This window comes from Oryza sativa, chromosome 8 (genome assembly GCF_034140825.1).
Source record: "Oryza sativa Japonica Group chromosome 8, ASM3414082v1".
Taxonomy (NCBI): Eukaryota; Viridiplantae; Streptophyta; class Magnoliopsida; order Poales; family Poaceae; genus Oryza; species Oryza sativa.
Window position 1 is genome coordinate 19,354,775 of NC_089042.1, and position 16,229 is coordinate 19,371,003.

Sequence of the window (16,229 nt, forward strand, 5' to 3'; positions counted from 1 at the left end):
TGACACTGTGACCCATACGTCAGCCTCTACTACACTTTCTTCCTCCTCTCTCTCCCTTTTCCTCTTCTCTAGGCCAGCAACGGCGGTGGTGGCTCTCTACGACGACCCGTGGAGTGGAGGCGGTGGGGGCAACGCTGGATGGCGTGGATGGAGACAGCGGCGCTGGATGGCCGACGATGGGAGGGCTGCGGGTGGCGACGTCGGATGCGGTCGAGGGCGGAGGCGACGGCGTCGGCAAGGAAGAGGGGCGATGACAACATCTCGCTGCCGCTGCTCCCTTCATGCCCTCGATGCCGGCGGCCGGCGAGCGGGAGGCCTTGGCAATGCTCGCCGTCGTGCCGTCCCACCACCGCATCCTAACCTCAGGACACGGGTAGTGCAGGGTGAGAGAAAACTCTACGCGTGGGACCCACGAATAGCTATGCTGTTTGGGCTGGCCAAGTTTGGCCATTGAGGGGAGGAATTTAGCCAGCTATTTGGCTTAGCCATTCTAGTAGAGAGACTGTTGGAGTGAGATTTTTATGAGACTGTTGGAGTGAGATTTTTTGCTAAAATGGCCAAAATTTAGCTTGGAGAGTCTCTTGGAGATGCTCTTAGCACTGCTTTGTTGTTCGCTCTTCCAAAAGTTACATGATTGCAAGGAAACTCAGGGTGTGTTTAGTTCATGCTAAAATTAAAAGTTTGGTTGAAATTGGAAAGATGTGACCGGAAAAGTTAGAAATTTATGTGTGTAGGAAAGTTTTGATGTGATGGAAAAGTTGGAAGTTTGAAACAAAAGTTTGCAACTAAACACGGTGTCAATACTGATATTACATTGTTTTGTTCATGGGCAGTTTGTCAGACATGTTCTAGGGTAGGGGCAGCCATGAGCCCATGACATAGTTATACTCCCTCCATCCCAAAATAAGCATAACCATAAATTTCTGTGTTAAACTTTAATTATTTGTCTTATTTGAATTTTTTTTTAAAAAAACTTAAAAACATGAGTCACGCATAAAGTATTATTCATGTTTTATAATCTAGTAAAAATAAAAATACTAATCATAAAAAAAATTTCAAATAAGACGAACGATCAAAGTTGAACACGGAAACTCATGGCTGCGCTTATTTTCGGACGGGTCATTGGGGTCACTAGGGTGATGAAGGGTCACTGGGGTCATAAACTCACGCACCGCATGACGAATCGGGAAAAGAAGATTCACATATTGCGAGATTTTTAGTATTAATGTTAAAAACTGCCAGGCATTAATACGTGACAAGAAGCACCTCTCTTCTCAATTGCCCTACATTACAAAGACGTACAGTGTCCTTGGATAGCCCTCATCCAAGTGTAACCACACGAACAAAAACATTTCTTGTTTGGCACAATTATCAGGGACGATTGAGCATTCCACACTCATATATACACGTGGCGGTGGTGTGGTGTGGACAACTGTTAGGCCTAATGAAATGTGGAGCATAGAAAATAGACGGCAAAATTTGCCACAGGACACGTAAAATACGTGTAATTGGCCGTAGGACACCGGTCGTATTATTTTATTATTTTTAGGTAAAAAAAAAAGTGAGATATTTATCTAAATGCCCGGATTGCTCTTTCTCTTTCCTTCTTTAAATACTGGTGGGTCCCACATGTCATCGACAACCTATCTTTAATCTAATTTTTAATAGGTTTTTAACCACATGGGTCTACGAGTCATGGACTAATTTATTTGTAATTAGTAGGGTGATTACTATTTGGTAATCATAAGTGGAGTCCACATCTCTCTCCTATCCTCTTCTTCCTCACGCACGCGGCGGAGCGGAGGAACGGCGCGACGGCCCGAGCCGGGATGGCTCGGCGCGCTGCGGAAAAAGAGGCGGCGCTCCGCCAGGGTCTCACCGCCGGTGACGGCGAGGCGCGACGGACAGGTGCATTGTGGCGGACAGATGCGTGGCGGCAGCGGGCAGCTGCTAGTGCGGCTGCAGCGTCGGTGGTGCGGACTTGGCCGAGCTCTGCGCCGTGGCTGCGGTGGCGGCGTTGCAGAGCGGCTGCAGCAGCGGGTGGTGGTGGCGAGCGGCTCCATCGCCATTGTGATTTGTGCATTGCATTTGATCGATTTGTTGCCGTTGATTGGTTTCTTGTTGATGTGTGTGCAGGTTTGAGCTGGATCCATGGCGACGGGTCTGTGGAGAACAGGACCTGCAGACCGCGGCCTGCGGCGGCGGCGACGGCGCCGTGGGGCTCAGCTTCGAGACGCACCACGGCGGCAGCGTGGCGCCTTCGCCGGAGTTCGCGGCGTGCGCGGCGAGCTCTTGCAGCGCGGAACTCATGGTCTTGCTGGTCCTGCAGCGCGGCGAGCTCCTGGTGCGCCATGACCGGCCGAGCCATCACCACCGCCGTCGCTTCCCAACGCCGCAACCAGCCGAAGCCGCCGCCGCAGTTGAAGTTGGATGGGGATTTCAGGTACTGAGGCTGAGGGCATTTCCGTCCTTTTGAAATTTCTCTCTCCTCTTTTTCACCGAAAATAATAAAATATTGCCTCGGGTGTCCTAAAGCTAATTACACAAATTTTGTAGTGTCCATTGGCAGTGTCGCGTTTTTTTATGTCTTCTAACAAATTACATGATTTTTAGATGTCATGTGGCAAATTTTGCCAAAATAGAAATAGGGGAATAGTTTTGGACTCTGGCTGTCCGTTATGGTGTCGCATGTAGTGAAATGCGACGATCAAACATGATCAAAGTTGCTATGGTTAAAGTGTGCCAGTCTTGCACAATACTAAATTAAATCTTGATTCACATCTTTCTTGGATTTTAGGCTACGGAAAGCAATCATTAATTCTATTTAATGTTACAAGTATAATTTAGTTTTTAATTTATTTTCTAAGCTTCTTTTACACTTGATTATGAGTTGTGAATAATGATGGTGCATACTATAAATATATAATACTGCATTATTAGTTATTTGTGTATCCATATTTTGTAACATCGACTATGAAATACGGAAGTAATCACCATTGCTTAGCGGGCGCAGTTGACACGGATGGCTCATCGCTCCTTCAAGTCATGTTGCCATGATGTCTAAGTGTGGTGGCTTCAACCTTTGAGATCATTTTATTGAAACTTGGTGGTGGATTCATAGTTCACCACCCTCTTATTCAATTGATGTTCATTCTCATAGAAAATTTTCTTTAGTTTTACCTCTCTTATGCATGTGTTTTTTCTATAGCCTGTCCAAACGGTTAAATTTGGATTTAACCTATGTTTTGCATGTGCAAACTACCTAAATCTTGTCTTTTTCTAACTTTGTTTTGCTATTCGTAGTTTCCAAAGATGGCCTAAGTGAACGAATGTAATATTGGACATGGCCAGGAAATCACGAGTTCATGGCCACCAACATGTTCTTTTATAGGTGTAAAGAAATAGTAGTAAGAGGACAGGGGCTGATCAACAATATTTTCTTTTAACAGTGTTATGAAATACAATAGTATCCATTAACAACAAATAAACAAACATTATAAGCTATCCGTCTCAAGTATATGATACTTTCGCATTTAAATAACTGTGCTGTATACATCTCATTGTGTACATAAATAACTCCTATGTGTTGTTTAGCTACCAGGACTTGTGTAGAATATACTATGTTGACTTCTTAGGTATTTCTCGTGCTTTGGCCCAGAGAAAAAGGTAGAGCCCGACAATCACCAATGCTGTGCCTAGAAGACTGCACATTGAGAATAGGAGAACAATTACATCTATTGCTGCCAATGGTCAAAAAATAAACTGTACTGCAAATACACTTCATATAGTTTCGAGGAATACAAAGTAAAACAGTAAATTTCACAAAACCACATGCTTTATGGTCTGCATTATAAAAAACCATAGATGTTTGACATTTGGCACTTAACCATAGCAGTTATGATATTAGTTTTTCATAAAAGCACACTATTAATAAACTTAGCTATTCTTATGCACATGGTCAGTGTGGCTAATCATTGGTGGAATAGTTCACATAAGAATGGCTAAATTTGTGTAAGAGTTTGGTTTTGTAAATCATTAATACCATAATTGTTGTGGTTATGTGCAGTCCTAAACTCTTGTGGTTTTTCATAACTTGCACCATAACACATGTGGTTGTGTGAAATTATTCCAAGAGTCATCTATGTTATACTAGTATCTTTTGTGTGCTTCACAATTTTTGTAAACGTAAAAGTGAATTGAAAAGGACAAGCTGCAATTGTTGAAAGTGCTTGCACTATTCACATCACCGACTTCTTTGATTCTCCATTTTGCCGTTGTTTGTACTGATTATTATGTATAATATTTCTTGGAAATATGCATAAGAAATTTCCAAGGTTTACTTTCCTTTTGCTATGTAAACTTAGTCTTATTCAGTTTGGCAAAGGATTACATTTGCCACATTAACTGATCAAATATATTTTCCTTTTGCAACATTAAACATGCATGATAGACACAAATGAAAGCAACTGACCTTCCAATTGTAATATCATTTCCTAGAAGGACTGAATCCAACACAACAGTGAAGACGACTGATAATGGACTGAACATTGTGGGATAGGTTGGGCCTCGCTTAGTTATTGCCCATGAATTCAATATATATTTCCCGGCTGTTGCAAGTGCCCCCTACACCAAAATATTTTTCATGTCAAATCCCTAAGACAGTCCCCTACGCATTCCCTAAAATTTCATCTTTCCCAAAATAATACCATAACTCTAAACTTGTTAGTTAATACAATTCAAGTTTTAGTGGACACCAAAAAACAGAAAACAAAATGTTCTTTGCAAATGGATTTCTTATTTTAAGCATCACTGAACACCGAGAAAAAAAAACTTATTTTATAAAATATATTTATTGTTCTAGCTCACTAAATTAATTTCAAGGGTTAGGAAGGTTGAAGGTATACCGTGTACACGATGGTAACAAGGTTGAGATTCCATCCTAGCTCCCATGCACTCTTGTCTCTCCTTAATATGATTCCGACCAATGCGGTTTGAAATACTCCAACCAAGCATGTCACCATGGACGACCAATATTTGTATGGATACACTTTGAGAATCTTTGACTGTGACAATAGTTATAAGATGTCATTGTATGGGGATAAAATTTACTGTAATATATAGATATATGAGAATTTTTATGGGCATTAAGAAATTAAGTAACTCAAGGTACCGAGTTTTACACTAGAAAATACCTTCTCAAAGAAGTAAAAATTACCCTAAATATATATACTTTATTAGAAGCAATGTTTATGATTACCTGAATAAGAAACCAGCAAGCAAAGGTGAAGCTGCTGCCAACCAATAGAATTGTTCCTCTTAGCTGATTGGTTGCTGACTTGTGTTCATTTTGGTGTTGTATGATAGAATCCCAGAGATGCAATGACTTGCCTTTGTAAAGGCTTATAAGCATTGTCCCTCCAATGGAAAGCAGTATGCTCGCTATTTTCAGTACTCCAGGTATGCTTCTAAGTTTGAATGCCTCCAACCTATAATCATGTTCATACATATGTTTCAATGAGATGGAACATTAATTTTGCGACACGATTTGAATTTTACCCGTATGACTTTTTTTTTTTTTGCATGATATGGAACTGTTGTTGTTGGAACCTATAGTTACCAAGTAGTACATCGTATACAACAACTAGTTGAGTGAGACTCTTACCTGAACATAAGTGAGAGGATGAAGGTGAACAGGGGAGTTATATTAAGAAAGATAACGGAATAGGATGATGTGGTATCCTTGAGGCCATAGTAGTAGAGGCTCATTGGCACAGAGTACCTGCATATTTTGGCATGTCAGAAGAAAAACTAAAAATAATTTGTCTCAGGAAGTAATAAATAGCCATCAAGAAATTGGTTATTGAGTATAATCAAATTGATGGTTTTTTAGTGTTTATCCTTGCTTGGGTTGATGTTATTTCCCCTTCTCTATCAATAAATAAGGCAATGTCTTCATCTTTGCCTTTTCTATTTATTTTAAATAAAGGTGGCTCTATATGCAGTAGAGTCTTTCACCAAATTGCTACTATTATCAGTAAATAAATATCTTATTATTGGAGGCTAAGTTTTTATTTATCACAACAACTCTGAACAGACTAATGGTCTATATTTGTATCATTGTTTTTGAAAAAAAAATCTTTCATCAAAGTTTATGCTGTTATCCTTCTAAGGAAGCTCTTAGCAGATTTATGAGTTCATTTTTGTTGTTGAAGCACATATCTAGAGTTTGCAGCTTTGTGCAACAAATCCTTCTAACAAATTATGTGCTTGTGTACTCCCTCTGTTTTAAAATATAGTAACATTTGTAGTAAGGTAACTATTTTAAGAAGGAGCGAATACAACCAAAATCAGAAGGTGTATAGTCAAAACATTTTAATGTTAATAAATGTGTAATTATTTTCTTCTGTGCTTTGCCAGAACTATTTTGAGAGAAATATCAGAGTATATATAATCAAGAATATTATCAACCTCTGCTTTAAAATATATGCTTTTGTGTTACATAATGGTTTTGCAAAGATGAATTACATGTGCAATAGGCTGCCTGGATGCACAGACAGAGGGAAACAAACAAAAATCTAAAAATTTATATATGCTTTTAGTGTTACATAATTGTTCTGTAAAATTGAATCCTATGTGCAAAAGCCTGTCTGAATGCACATGGTTAGATGGAAATAGAGGGCAATCCGAAGTCCAACACAGACCTGGAACTGGAAGGACAAGTGAAATCAATCTTTTCCATAAGGGAAGTGATGAAGTTAAGAACCAAGAAGTGAGCACTCTGTTCTAATGCTAAGTTAGTGTAAATTTATCCTTCTCCCTCCCAATTTACTTGGGTTTGCTATCGTTGCATTGGAGAAAATTTCATATCTAGAGTTGTTAGGAGGTGGAGCTGGCATATTTATACAATCATGCATGTTTTTGAAATATCATCATATATTAATATCATGCTGCGGTGCTTCCTCAGTAGTCTCAAACCAATTATTTTTTTTTAAAAAAATCCTCCAAATAACTAATTATCTAAAATTGTCTGGTCTACACAGCTAGCTTATTGGTATATTTTACAATTTTCTCTCACGTAGGTGAGTTGCAACCTACAAGCCGTACAAAGGACAGGTATTTTTCGACGTTAACTCACTGTTACGAATAGTATTCAAACCATACTCTCTTTTTATGAAAAAACGATAGGAAGAGTAATAATAGAGGTGAGACGTGTCAACGAATGGATCTTCATGTACTATCGATCGAATCAACACACACAATAAATAAATAATAGGAAAAAGTCCAAATACATCCATAAACTTTAGACGGAAATCCGTCTAGCACCCTAAACTTTAAAATCAGTTATCCAACCCCCCGAACTTTGCCATACCATCCATATCACCCCCTAAGGTGGTTTTGGATGATGGTTTTGTATATTTTGGAAGCTTAAACGAACAATTTTAAATAAGTAATATAACACATTTGCATATCATCAGTTGCAACTCATCAATTTATTCTTATTCAGTAATATCATACTATTATCATGTACGTACTTGTTTGTAAGTGAGAGCTCATAAGTAGAAAAATAAATATTTAAGTCAAAATTTTACTCCAAAGAGTATGATATGTGATCAAACTCATCCAACTTATATATAAATTAGATAAAAACCCTACTATGCAAAACCATCTTAGGGGTTATATAAACGGTATTATAAAGTTTAGGGGGGTTGAATGTCCGGTTTTAAAGTTTAGGGTGCTAAACGAACTTCAGTTCCAAGTTTAGGGGTTATTTGGACTTGTTCCTAAATAATAAGTATAATTATGGACAGTTTGACTGAATTTGAAGGTTCAGATACACATGTCGTACATACCCAATGAACGCATTGAGAAAGATCCATCCGAATGCACCCCAATCCATGTCCCTCCACTTGCCTCTACACAAAACCAAATTAGCAGCATATTAAATTTTCACCATGAAACCCGATTTTAGAATGCATACAGCCGCTGCTAATTACTTTTCTTAATTACAATCACATTCAGTATTCTTAGCGGGTGATTAATTCCAGGGTTATCCATTTATTCGATCAGAAGTATACATGTGGTGTTATTCATTATTGAATCAATTGATTCGCAACTTAAACTAGACATACATTTTATAATTATTGACATTACAAAATGATTTTTCAATAAATTTAGAAAAGAGTCACTAATGGATGACCATAAATTATCTCATTCCGATATCCTAGTTTTGTAAAATGTTTGTCCGAAGAGAAAAAAATATTCTGAAGATGCGAAATCTGCAAATATTCACGGCAAGCTGATCATAAAAACACGGATAATTTCATCATCCTGAGAAATTATCAGGATGTACATATTTTCTGGTGTAAAATTTGATACCTTCGGATTTAGGTAATATTTAGTGTAATATTTAGGTACCTCGAGGTACTTTATTAAGAAACGTAAAATTTCTTTAAAACACACACAAATAAAAACCGGAGAAGATTAAAACCTCTCGAAGATGAGCGCGAAGGGGAGGAGGAAGACGACGGCGAAGAAGCTGTTGTACGCAAGCAGCACGAAGATCAACATGCCACCGCCGATGGACACCTTGGACAGCAGGATCTGCCCCGTGATGAACAGCTGCACCAGCACCATCGACACCGGCGTCTTCCACCCGGCCCCCGCCGCCGCGGCGGCGGTGGCGGCCGTGGATCCTCCTCCCATAGCGCCCGCGCCGGTGATGTCCATCGATCGATCGATCAGCCTTGATCAAGCAAACTGTGGCGGCCGTCAGCTGGCTAGCTCGACACTGGCCTTATCAGTTCTCTCTGGGTAGTTACTAGTTAGGGGTTTAGCTCTATCTATGGATCGCAACAACAACTAACTTAACCGCGTTGCACGAATGCACAACGGACTGCATGCTCGAGAGTTTATAGGAGGATAGACGGTTTCTTCTCACGCATCACGATATCTGCATGACATGAGAGGCGATCACGCTATTTTCAAGTCAAAAAATCCCGCGAGCTCTGGAGTGAGATGGCCTCCGGTCTGGTCGTATCGATCGATAAGAGCGAGCGAGAGCCTCCAGAGTCCAGACTGGCCGATTTGCTGCGAAAACGAACGGATTTCTCGCTGTTATCGGATAGGTGCAAAATTGGTCCAACAAAAACGCCTCTCTCGGGCTGTGCCTTTGTGTTCCCATCCCTGTTCCCGCTACGTGGCATACGCCCATTTGTTATCGTTCTACTGGTGGCCCTCCTCCACCGAAGAAAAACATAAATATAAAATCGAGTCTCCAGCCTTCCAAAATAGTTTCTGCCTGAACTTTTTCGCTGATAATCGGTTGGACCCTCGCCTCTCATAGCCGTCATGGAGGCATGGATGCACAGCGTCTGTCTGCTGCTGCAGGTGCAAGCTCTTCAGGAATCAGGATACGATCGCAATAGCAAGGTACAAGGAGATCCTCTTGAGTAGAGAACTGATGGGTTGGCCAAAAATCACATTAGTCCCGTTCCAATATTAACCAGGACTAAATATCTTTTTTGCCCCGGTTTAAAACTACCACGGAACTTAGATGATCTTTAGTCTCAATTGGTGTGTTACCAAACGGGACTAAAGATCCATATTTAGTCCCGGTTGGTTATAACAACTGGGACCAAGATTAAAAAAATCGAGTTGTGTGCCTCCTCTCCCAACCTCGATCTTATCTCTTCCAGCGCATCCTCCTTATCCCCTCTCCTCCTCCTCCTCCTCCACTCCCTTCCGCGGGCGACCGGCGCGGAGGGCCGTGCCTAGCAGTGGCAGACGGCGGCGGCCGGTGGAGCCGTCACACGAGGAGGGCAGCGGTCGGCACGGATGGCGGCCGTGGTGGTCGCCGTGGGAATTATTTTCTTTCTTTTTTTCCTTTTTCCCTCTTAATTTGTGAATGATTGTTTGTTGAGGATAATTTGTTCATTTGATCTGTGATTTGAGAATGATTATGTTGTTGTGGATGATTTGGGATTATGTTGTTGTGGATGATTTGTTATGATTATGTTATTGTGGATGATTTGGAGTGTCGGGAGATGATATTTTGTTGTTGGGGATATCGGACGCAAGATATGCAAAATAGCAAAAAAAAAAAAGTCCCAGTTGGTAACACCATCCGGTACTAATGATTACCAACCAGAACTAAAGATCCAGTTATTTCAATTGGGATTAAAGATGGACATCTTTAGTTCTGGAGTTCATAGTTCCGGTTTGTAACCCGAGACTTAATGAGGTTGTAAATCGGGAGTGAAGATGGGTTCTTCACCAGTGAGTGCCATCGCCCCCTAAACCTTCCCAAACATTAATTGATAACTCTTGCTTACGATCGAAGACATGGATGGCATCAAAGAGGATGACTTAATTAGGTTGAAGCAGCTGGATAGATCATTAATTGATTACAATATGAGACACCATGATATATGCCTCCTTGCGTTATTTTATTTATTCTTACCGTTCTTAATTTCTAGTCTTAATTATTCCCGTAAAAATTGAAACGAATCCCTAGCAGATTAACTGCTACACATTCAGGAAAGAAAAACTTGCTGACCTTTATCCCTGTGTTCATCTATCAGTAAGCAAAGTTGATTGAGATGGTATAAATCAAGTACTCCCTCCATTTCAGGTTATAAGATGTTTTAACTTTGGTCAAAGTCAAACTGCTTTAGGTTTGACCAAGATTATAGAAAAAATAGTAATATTTTCAACACAAAACAAATTTATTATGAAAATATATTCAATTATTGATTTGATGACACTAATTTAGTATTATAAATATTACTATATTTGTCTATAAATTTAGTTAAACTTGAAATAGTTTGATTTTGATCAAAATCAAAACATTTTGTAACTTGAAACGGAGAGAGTAGCTTCTAAGTTGAATACATAAATCACCAGGAAACAATGGCCATTCACAACTGCGTGAGGATTGATGTTCTTAGCCGTGGTGTTTCATTTTTGTCACCGAGAGAACGGAGTAATGGAGTCTGAAACTCTTCTACGATGGAGATGATCAGAAGACTAGGGGCAAGGCCCAGGAAGGCAGGAAATAGGGCCACCGGTGAAAGGGAAGCAAATAGGCGTACACCACGTAGAGGGAAGCCACATCTTTTATCACTACCCTCCGAGAAAATCTTCTATCTTGAATTTCCTGCTATAATATAAAAGACAGCCTCGATAGTTGCTATAGAAGTTGCTTTGATGCCTTGGTTACAAGCGGTAGCTCTCAACCAACAGGTTTCGAGTTTGCTTCAAGCGAAGCCACGATTTTTGTTCTCTCTTTTTTTTTTCGGTTCCATTTGCTTGCTGTGTGTGCACTATAAAATGTTGATATTATCTCATTTACAGAATATATATGTGTTGTTTTTTAATAAAAAATGGATTGGATAAAATCTATGTTATTTCCTAACAAATTTTCTTCAATTTTTTTTCCAAATTTTGTCCAAAATTTTTTGTCTATCACCGATGAATTCCGATAAATCCAATAATCTCATTTATCACTACCCTCTGATATTTTTTGGCTAGTCTAAGATACAAGATATGATAATAGCATGTATTGTACAAAACGTAGTACCAAGCTAGTATATCTATGGGTACCAATAGGTGCTTGTGTACCGGACCTAATATTGAAGGTATCAAACCCTTATATCAGACCCAGGTTCCAAGCCTAATATATGTGGGTAACAGCCGTGATACCTAGGGGGTATCAGGCTTAATACCTATAGGTGACAGCCGAAGATGACACACCCACTATCTACCAGCATGGCACCGCGCATAACGCTAGCGAGTAGAGTGATAGGTTAGCGATGATCATGACGGCGTTGAGCGCTACCTATGTGACAACCTCGAAACCCGCCTGAAAACTCCAACATCCTCTGCCAGCACTTCTAGATCCACGCCATGTTAGGATCCATCTTCACTTACTCCCTTGCACCCCACCACCGGGATGGCCACCTAACGGCTTCCTCCACCCAATTGCGTGTCCACTACTGGTCAAGGGCACCCGTCTTCACCAGGCCACTGCCGCTTGGCACCTAGATCTGCAATAGAAATCCAGCAACTTAGTTCTCCCATAAATATAGGATTCTGTCCTCAAAGAAGGTTACGTACCAATCCACTATGTCTCGTTACTAGTTGGAGAAAATTAGATCTATCTATTGTTTAGAAGACCAAAACCTCATTGCCAATTCAACTCGTGATCATGGCTATTATTTATCGTACACTTTTTACATGTGGGAGTCATATATTTTTAATTCCAATAGATAAAAGTGTACTGCAAATGCTCCCGACCTCACCCACACAATAGTTTTTTAAACCAGGACGAATAAGAAATGCTAGGGACCATCAATCCGTAGACTAGATTGTCGCTTATTGTAATATCCTGAGTTTTGAATTAGTGTATTTCAGGAAATATTACAACAAAAATGCAAAAGTTCAACTATGAAACCGTTGTTCGAATAGGCGATTAGGAACCATGGATGCGTAGAGCTCATTGAGTAGTGCAAAATAGAATATAAGTTCATAGTAATTGGAGTTCGAACGAAGTCCCAAGGATTGAAACGATGTGGGCCATTAGATCTCCTGTTTAGTCTCTTTATATAACAAAAAAAAAAAGAAAAAGGTAAAAACGAGAGATCACTACAGCCAGCCCTAGCCGCCACCACTCCTGCGCTAGCTGTTGCTGCCGCTGCTGTCGTCCCGGTTGCCACCGCCGTCTTTGCGCCGCCACCACGGCCATTGCTGGAGATCCGCAGCCATCGTCATCCATCGCAACTGGTGGCTCCTTTCCGTTTTGCTTCTTCCCGGTGAGCTCCTGCTGCTGTCGATCTGATCTATGGCTGTGGCTTTGGTTGTTTCTTGCTGCTACTAATGGTTTCGTGGGGCTGCTGCTACTGCATCGGACAGAGAGGAGAAGGGTGCATAGTGCAGAGGAAGCAAGAGAACAGGAGGAAGAAGGGAAGGTAAAGGCCGAGCAATTTTGGGGATTTCGGTGATTTCGTAACTAGTGGGTTTATTCTCAAATTCTAGTGTCCTCGCTGCAACGGTACTTTTGTTTACTCCTTAGAAGTATAAGATTCAAATATAAATTGATTCGATAGCCGCTCGTGCAATTTTTGAGGTTCTTGATTGCAGGCTGGAAAATATATTTTGAAAGGTATTAAAACATCGGGATTCAGGTTAGTTGTCCTAAATAAAGTTTGTATTCATCATCGATATCTTTCTAACGGTGCTAGTTTTGCTCGATTCCGGTAAACGGCTTAGGAGAAACAACAAAAGCAGTACTGCTGCCGGGTATGAAAATAGTGACACCAATTCTTTTTTCCTTAATCTGAGACCTAGAAAAGTAGTAAACTGATTTTTCGCCCAACATGAAAGTTGTAGAAAATTTTGTCTAGATGACCGAAGTTATATTGGTTGCCAGATTTCATTAGATGGTTTGCGAGTTACGCATAAAACAGTAATGAAACTACTATAGGTTGTTTAATACAAATCAGTAAAAAGTTTATATGTTCTAAGTTTCGATTTTAGTAAATATCTCGTAACTATCATTAGTTGAATATAAGGATTTATTCGTAGTTTTGCTCCATAGGTGTGGAGAGATCTGGTGTGGAAGGTGGTTCATCGGGTTATCGTCAAGGTTAAAGGCAAGTGCGTGACGAACTAGTTGTGTGATTCATGAATTGTTTGCTCTATCTATTTATTTCTGTTGTATTTCTATATGTGATATGTGGCTGCTTATGTGCAGACTGTTGTTCATGCCATTTAGATTTTAAGTTTATCTTATGTTTACGATGTTATTCTTATTTTAATAATCTGTATTTTGGTTCTTGGTAAATAATTCAAGTTTTATGTTTGCCATGGATGTGCGATATGGTTTCAATTTGGTTCTTTGTTCCGTTTTCAATTATTCATGTTCCATGCGAGTCATTGATGTGCTATCTGGTTTTTATTTATGTTCCTATGGGTAAGCGCGGCTGTATTCACAATTGTCCGGGATAGAAACTACTACTTCATTTCATGTATGCCCGAAATGGGAACTACTATTTTCTTTAACCTTGCAATTTCTTTTTCAAAGAAAGAAAACTTTCTGCTCATTCTTTATTTCCAATATGTGTATGTGTTATATTGTACTTGCTGAGTATTTATGTACTCACTTTTGTGTTTATTTGGTTTTAGATACACATTGAGATGGGCATGCTTGGGCGGGAAGTAGCACCCTTATATACACATTTATCTGCACACTATCAAACTATATTGCTTAGGTCTATAATGACATTTAAACTATATCCTCGTTTGGTATTATAATAATCTTTCAGATATCTATTTGTTTCTTTCTGTGGATTATAAGGATGGATCGTACTGTGGGAATGATATTATTAATTATTTAATATGTAACTGCCTGTCGTGGATGTCCATATTTACAGGGGAGACTGTCAAAATTTTAATGAATTTAGAACTTAGTGGTTTTTGTTCCGTAGTGTGTAGCATTATAGGTAAAAGATACCCGGAGTGTTACATTTATGCTCTATGTAAAACATTCTTTGACCATCCGCTCCAAATGTTGACATGCCATAGCAACCAAATCCCATCAACCCAACTTTTTTTTTTGTCAAATACCATGTCGTTCAGCATAGCCATAATAAATGGCCGTTCCTAATAGATCGTAAGGTTTCATATCAATTGTTAGTCCGAAAAGCCAACAACTAAACATATACAAAACACTATGAGGTAGTAATTAAAGTTCTAAAGCTATTTGTATTACAGACCGCACCAAACGAGGAATACGGTATTCACTAGAAAAACTAGAAAAACCACGTGGCTTCGCCACGCATGGTAAAGTGAACCCAGCTCATTCGACTTTAGTGGAGTAACTAATTAGGGTCCCTTTACTTGAAAGAAAAATATATGAACTTTTATTCTGTATAGAAACGATAAACTTTGCTATAGGAAATTTTTCTATATGATTCTTTGAACCAAAGGATTATTGAAAACTATTGAGTCTTATCAAATTTCTAAGGAATGCCCCAATTCATACAAGTTTTGGAGTATTTTTAACATGAGGTTCAATATCATGCGAAGTCTCTTATGAGTTTATCTCTCTCATCTAATTCTTGCATTTTTCGTACGGTCCAATCAAACGATTATTTCATATATTTTTATGTGTTTTATAATTCTTTGTTTTGCGCTTGATTTTTTGTGAGAATTCTAGTTTTTCCTATTCATCCCTCAATCTTCGTTTCAAAGTAGCCCTCACAAGACATATATAGGTTGCATTGGACCGAGGGAGAACAGAGAAAGGGACAATTTTGTTTGTACAATTGTACCCCTACTTTGATGTCCAATACCGATTTTACCCTACATTTTAGGGTTGTTGTTTTTTGCCTACATTTTAGGGTTGTTGTTTTTTGCCCTATTTTTTTCAATGAATGAGGCGTTTACCCCTGTTTTTGATGGAAGTGAGTGGGATTGGACTTAGTGCGGTAAAGAATTAGAGAAAGAAAGAGATAATGATTTTTTAAATTATTGATTGACCCTTTTACCCCTAGAAAATATGCATGTACCGCTTGGTGTCCCTCCAAGCTTGGGCACTTGGCATCAACTCTTCCCTTCCTAAACCCGAATCCCCGTTGTGAAACAGTGGCGGCAGTGTCCGTGGGCCGGCCAGGCAACGGGGACGACCCGAGCAAGTGTAGGCCACCCAACCCAGTTGCAACGTGTAGGAGGAGGCTAGGCATTGCACAAGAGGCCATGGTAGAGAGGAGGACAATGGCGGCTGCTGTAGCTCAGCGTAGGGAGGAGGTGCGGCTGCTCGACGTGTCGAGGAGGCGACGGGGAGGAGGACAACAGGTCAGGTCAACGATGGCGGTGGTGGCTCGATGATCGGAGGAGGCAACAACGGCGGCTTAGCGCGGGGAGGTGATGGTGGCGGCTCGACGTGGGGAGGAGGTGGCGGCGGCTCGGTGGGAAGAGGAGGCAACAAAGGTGGCGGCGGTTTATGAGAGGAGGCGACGACGACGACAGCTTGGCATAGGTAGGCAATAGATTTGCTTGACTTGTTTGTTTTTTTCAAGATGTCAAATTTTGAAGCAAATTTTTGTTGATATTTATGTTAAAATTATCATATTGGGTAAAAGTTTATCGAATTTGCAAGGTTCATGTGCTAAATGTGGGCAAATTCTCAATCATGAACAAAAACAGGGGAAGTTTGCAACATGAGTAAGGGT

The 16,229-nt window shown here is 40.0% G+C and overlaps 1 protein-coding gene and 1 non-coding gene across 5 annotated transcripts; one reads left to right on the top strand and one right to left on the bottom strand.

Annotated features, from left to right (window-relative positions):
- The first annotated feature begins 1,744 nt into the window (after positions 1-1,744).
- Positions 1,745-6,078, top strand: LOC9271569 (uncharacterized). Of its 3 annotated transcripts, XR_010734755.1 has the most exons (4): positions 1,745-1,908; positions 2,137-2,443; positions 5,365-5,457; positions 5,614-6,078. It is a non-coding gene; the product is annotated as an uncharacterized protein (transcript). The 3 variants fall into 3 exon arrangements; XR_010734754.1 differs by lacking the exon at positions 5,614-6,078 and having other exon boundaries at positions 5,365-5,555; XR_010734756.1 differs by lacking the exon at positions 5,614-6,078 and having other exon boundaries at positions 1,809-2,040; positions 5,365-5,555.
- On the bottom strand, positions 3,367-9,045 carry LOC4345517 (WAT1-related protein At5g64700). Of its 2 annotated transcripts, XM_015793515.3 has the most exons (7): positions 8,489-8,877; positions 7,851-7,913; positions 5,663-5,779; positions 5,258-5,486; positions 4,905-5,063; positions 4,472-4,623; positions 3,367-3,703 (listed from the first exon to the last, which is right to left on the bottom strand). In XM_015793515.3, the coding sequence occupies exons 1-7, from the start codon at positions 8,725-8,727 to the stop codon at positions 3,619-3,621; spliced, it is 1,044 nt and encodes a 347-aa protein (XP_015649001.1). In that variant the 5' UTR covers positions 8,728-8,877; the 3' UTR covers positions 3,367-3,618. The 2 variants fall into 2 exon arrangements, with proteins under 2 accessions (XP_015649001.1, XP_015649002.1); XM_015793516.3 differs by lacking the exon at positions 4,472-4,623 and having other exon boundaries at positions 3,419-3,703; positions 8,489-9,045.
- Between the last annotated feature and the right edge of the window lie 7,184 nt (positions 9,046-16,229).

Coding starts and splice junctions, on each gene's coding strand:
- LOC4345517 (XM_015793515.3), bottom strand. CDS start 8,727: ATGGACATCACCGGCGCGGGCGCTATGGGAGGAGGATCCACGGCCGCC. Junction 5,780..7,850: donor TTTCTCAATGCGTTCATTGG/GTATGTACGACA, acceptor CAAAATATGCAG/GTACTCTGTGCCAATGAGCC. Junction 4,624..4,904: donor TTGTTACCATCGTGTACACG/GTATACCTTCAA, acceptor ATTTTGGTGTAG/GGGGCACTTGCAACAGCCGG.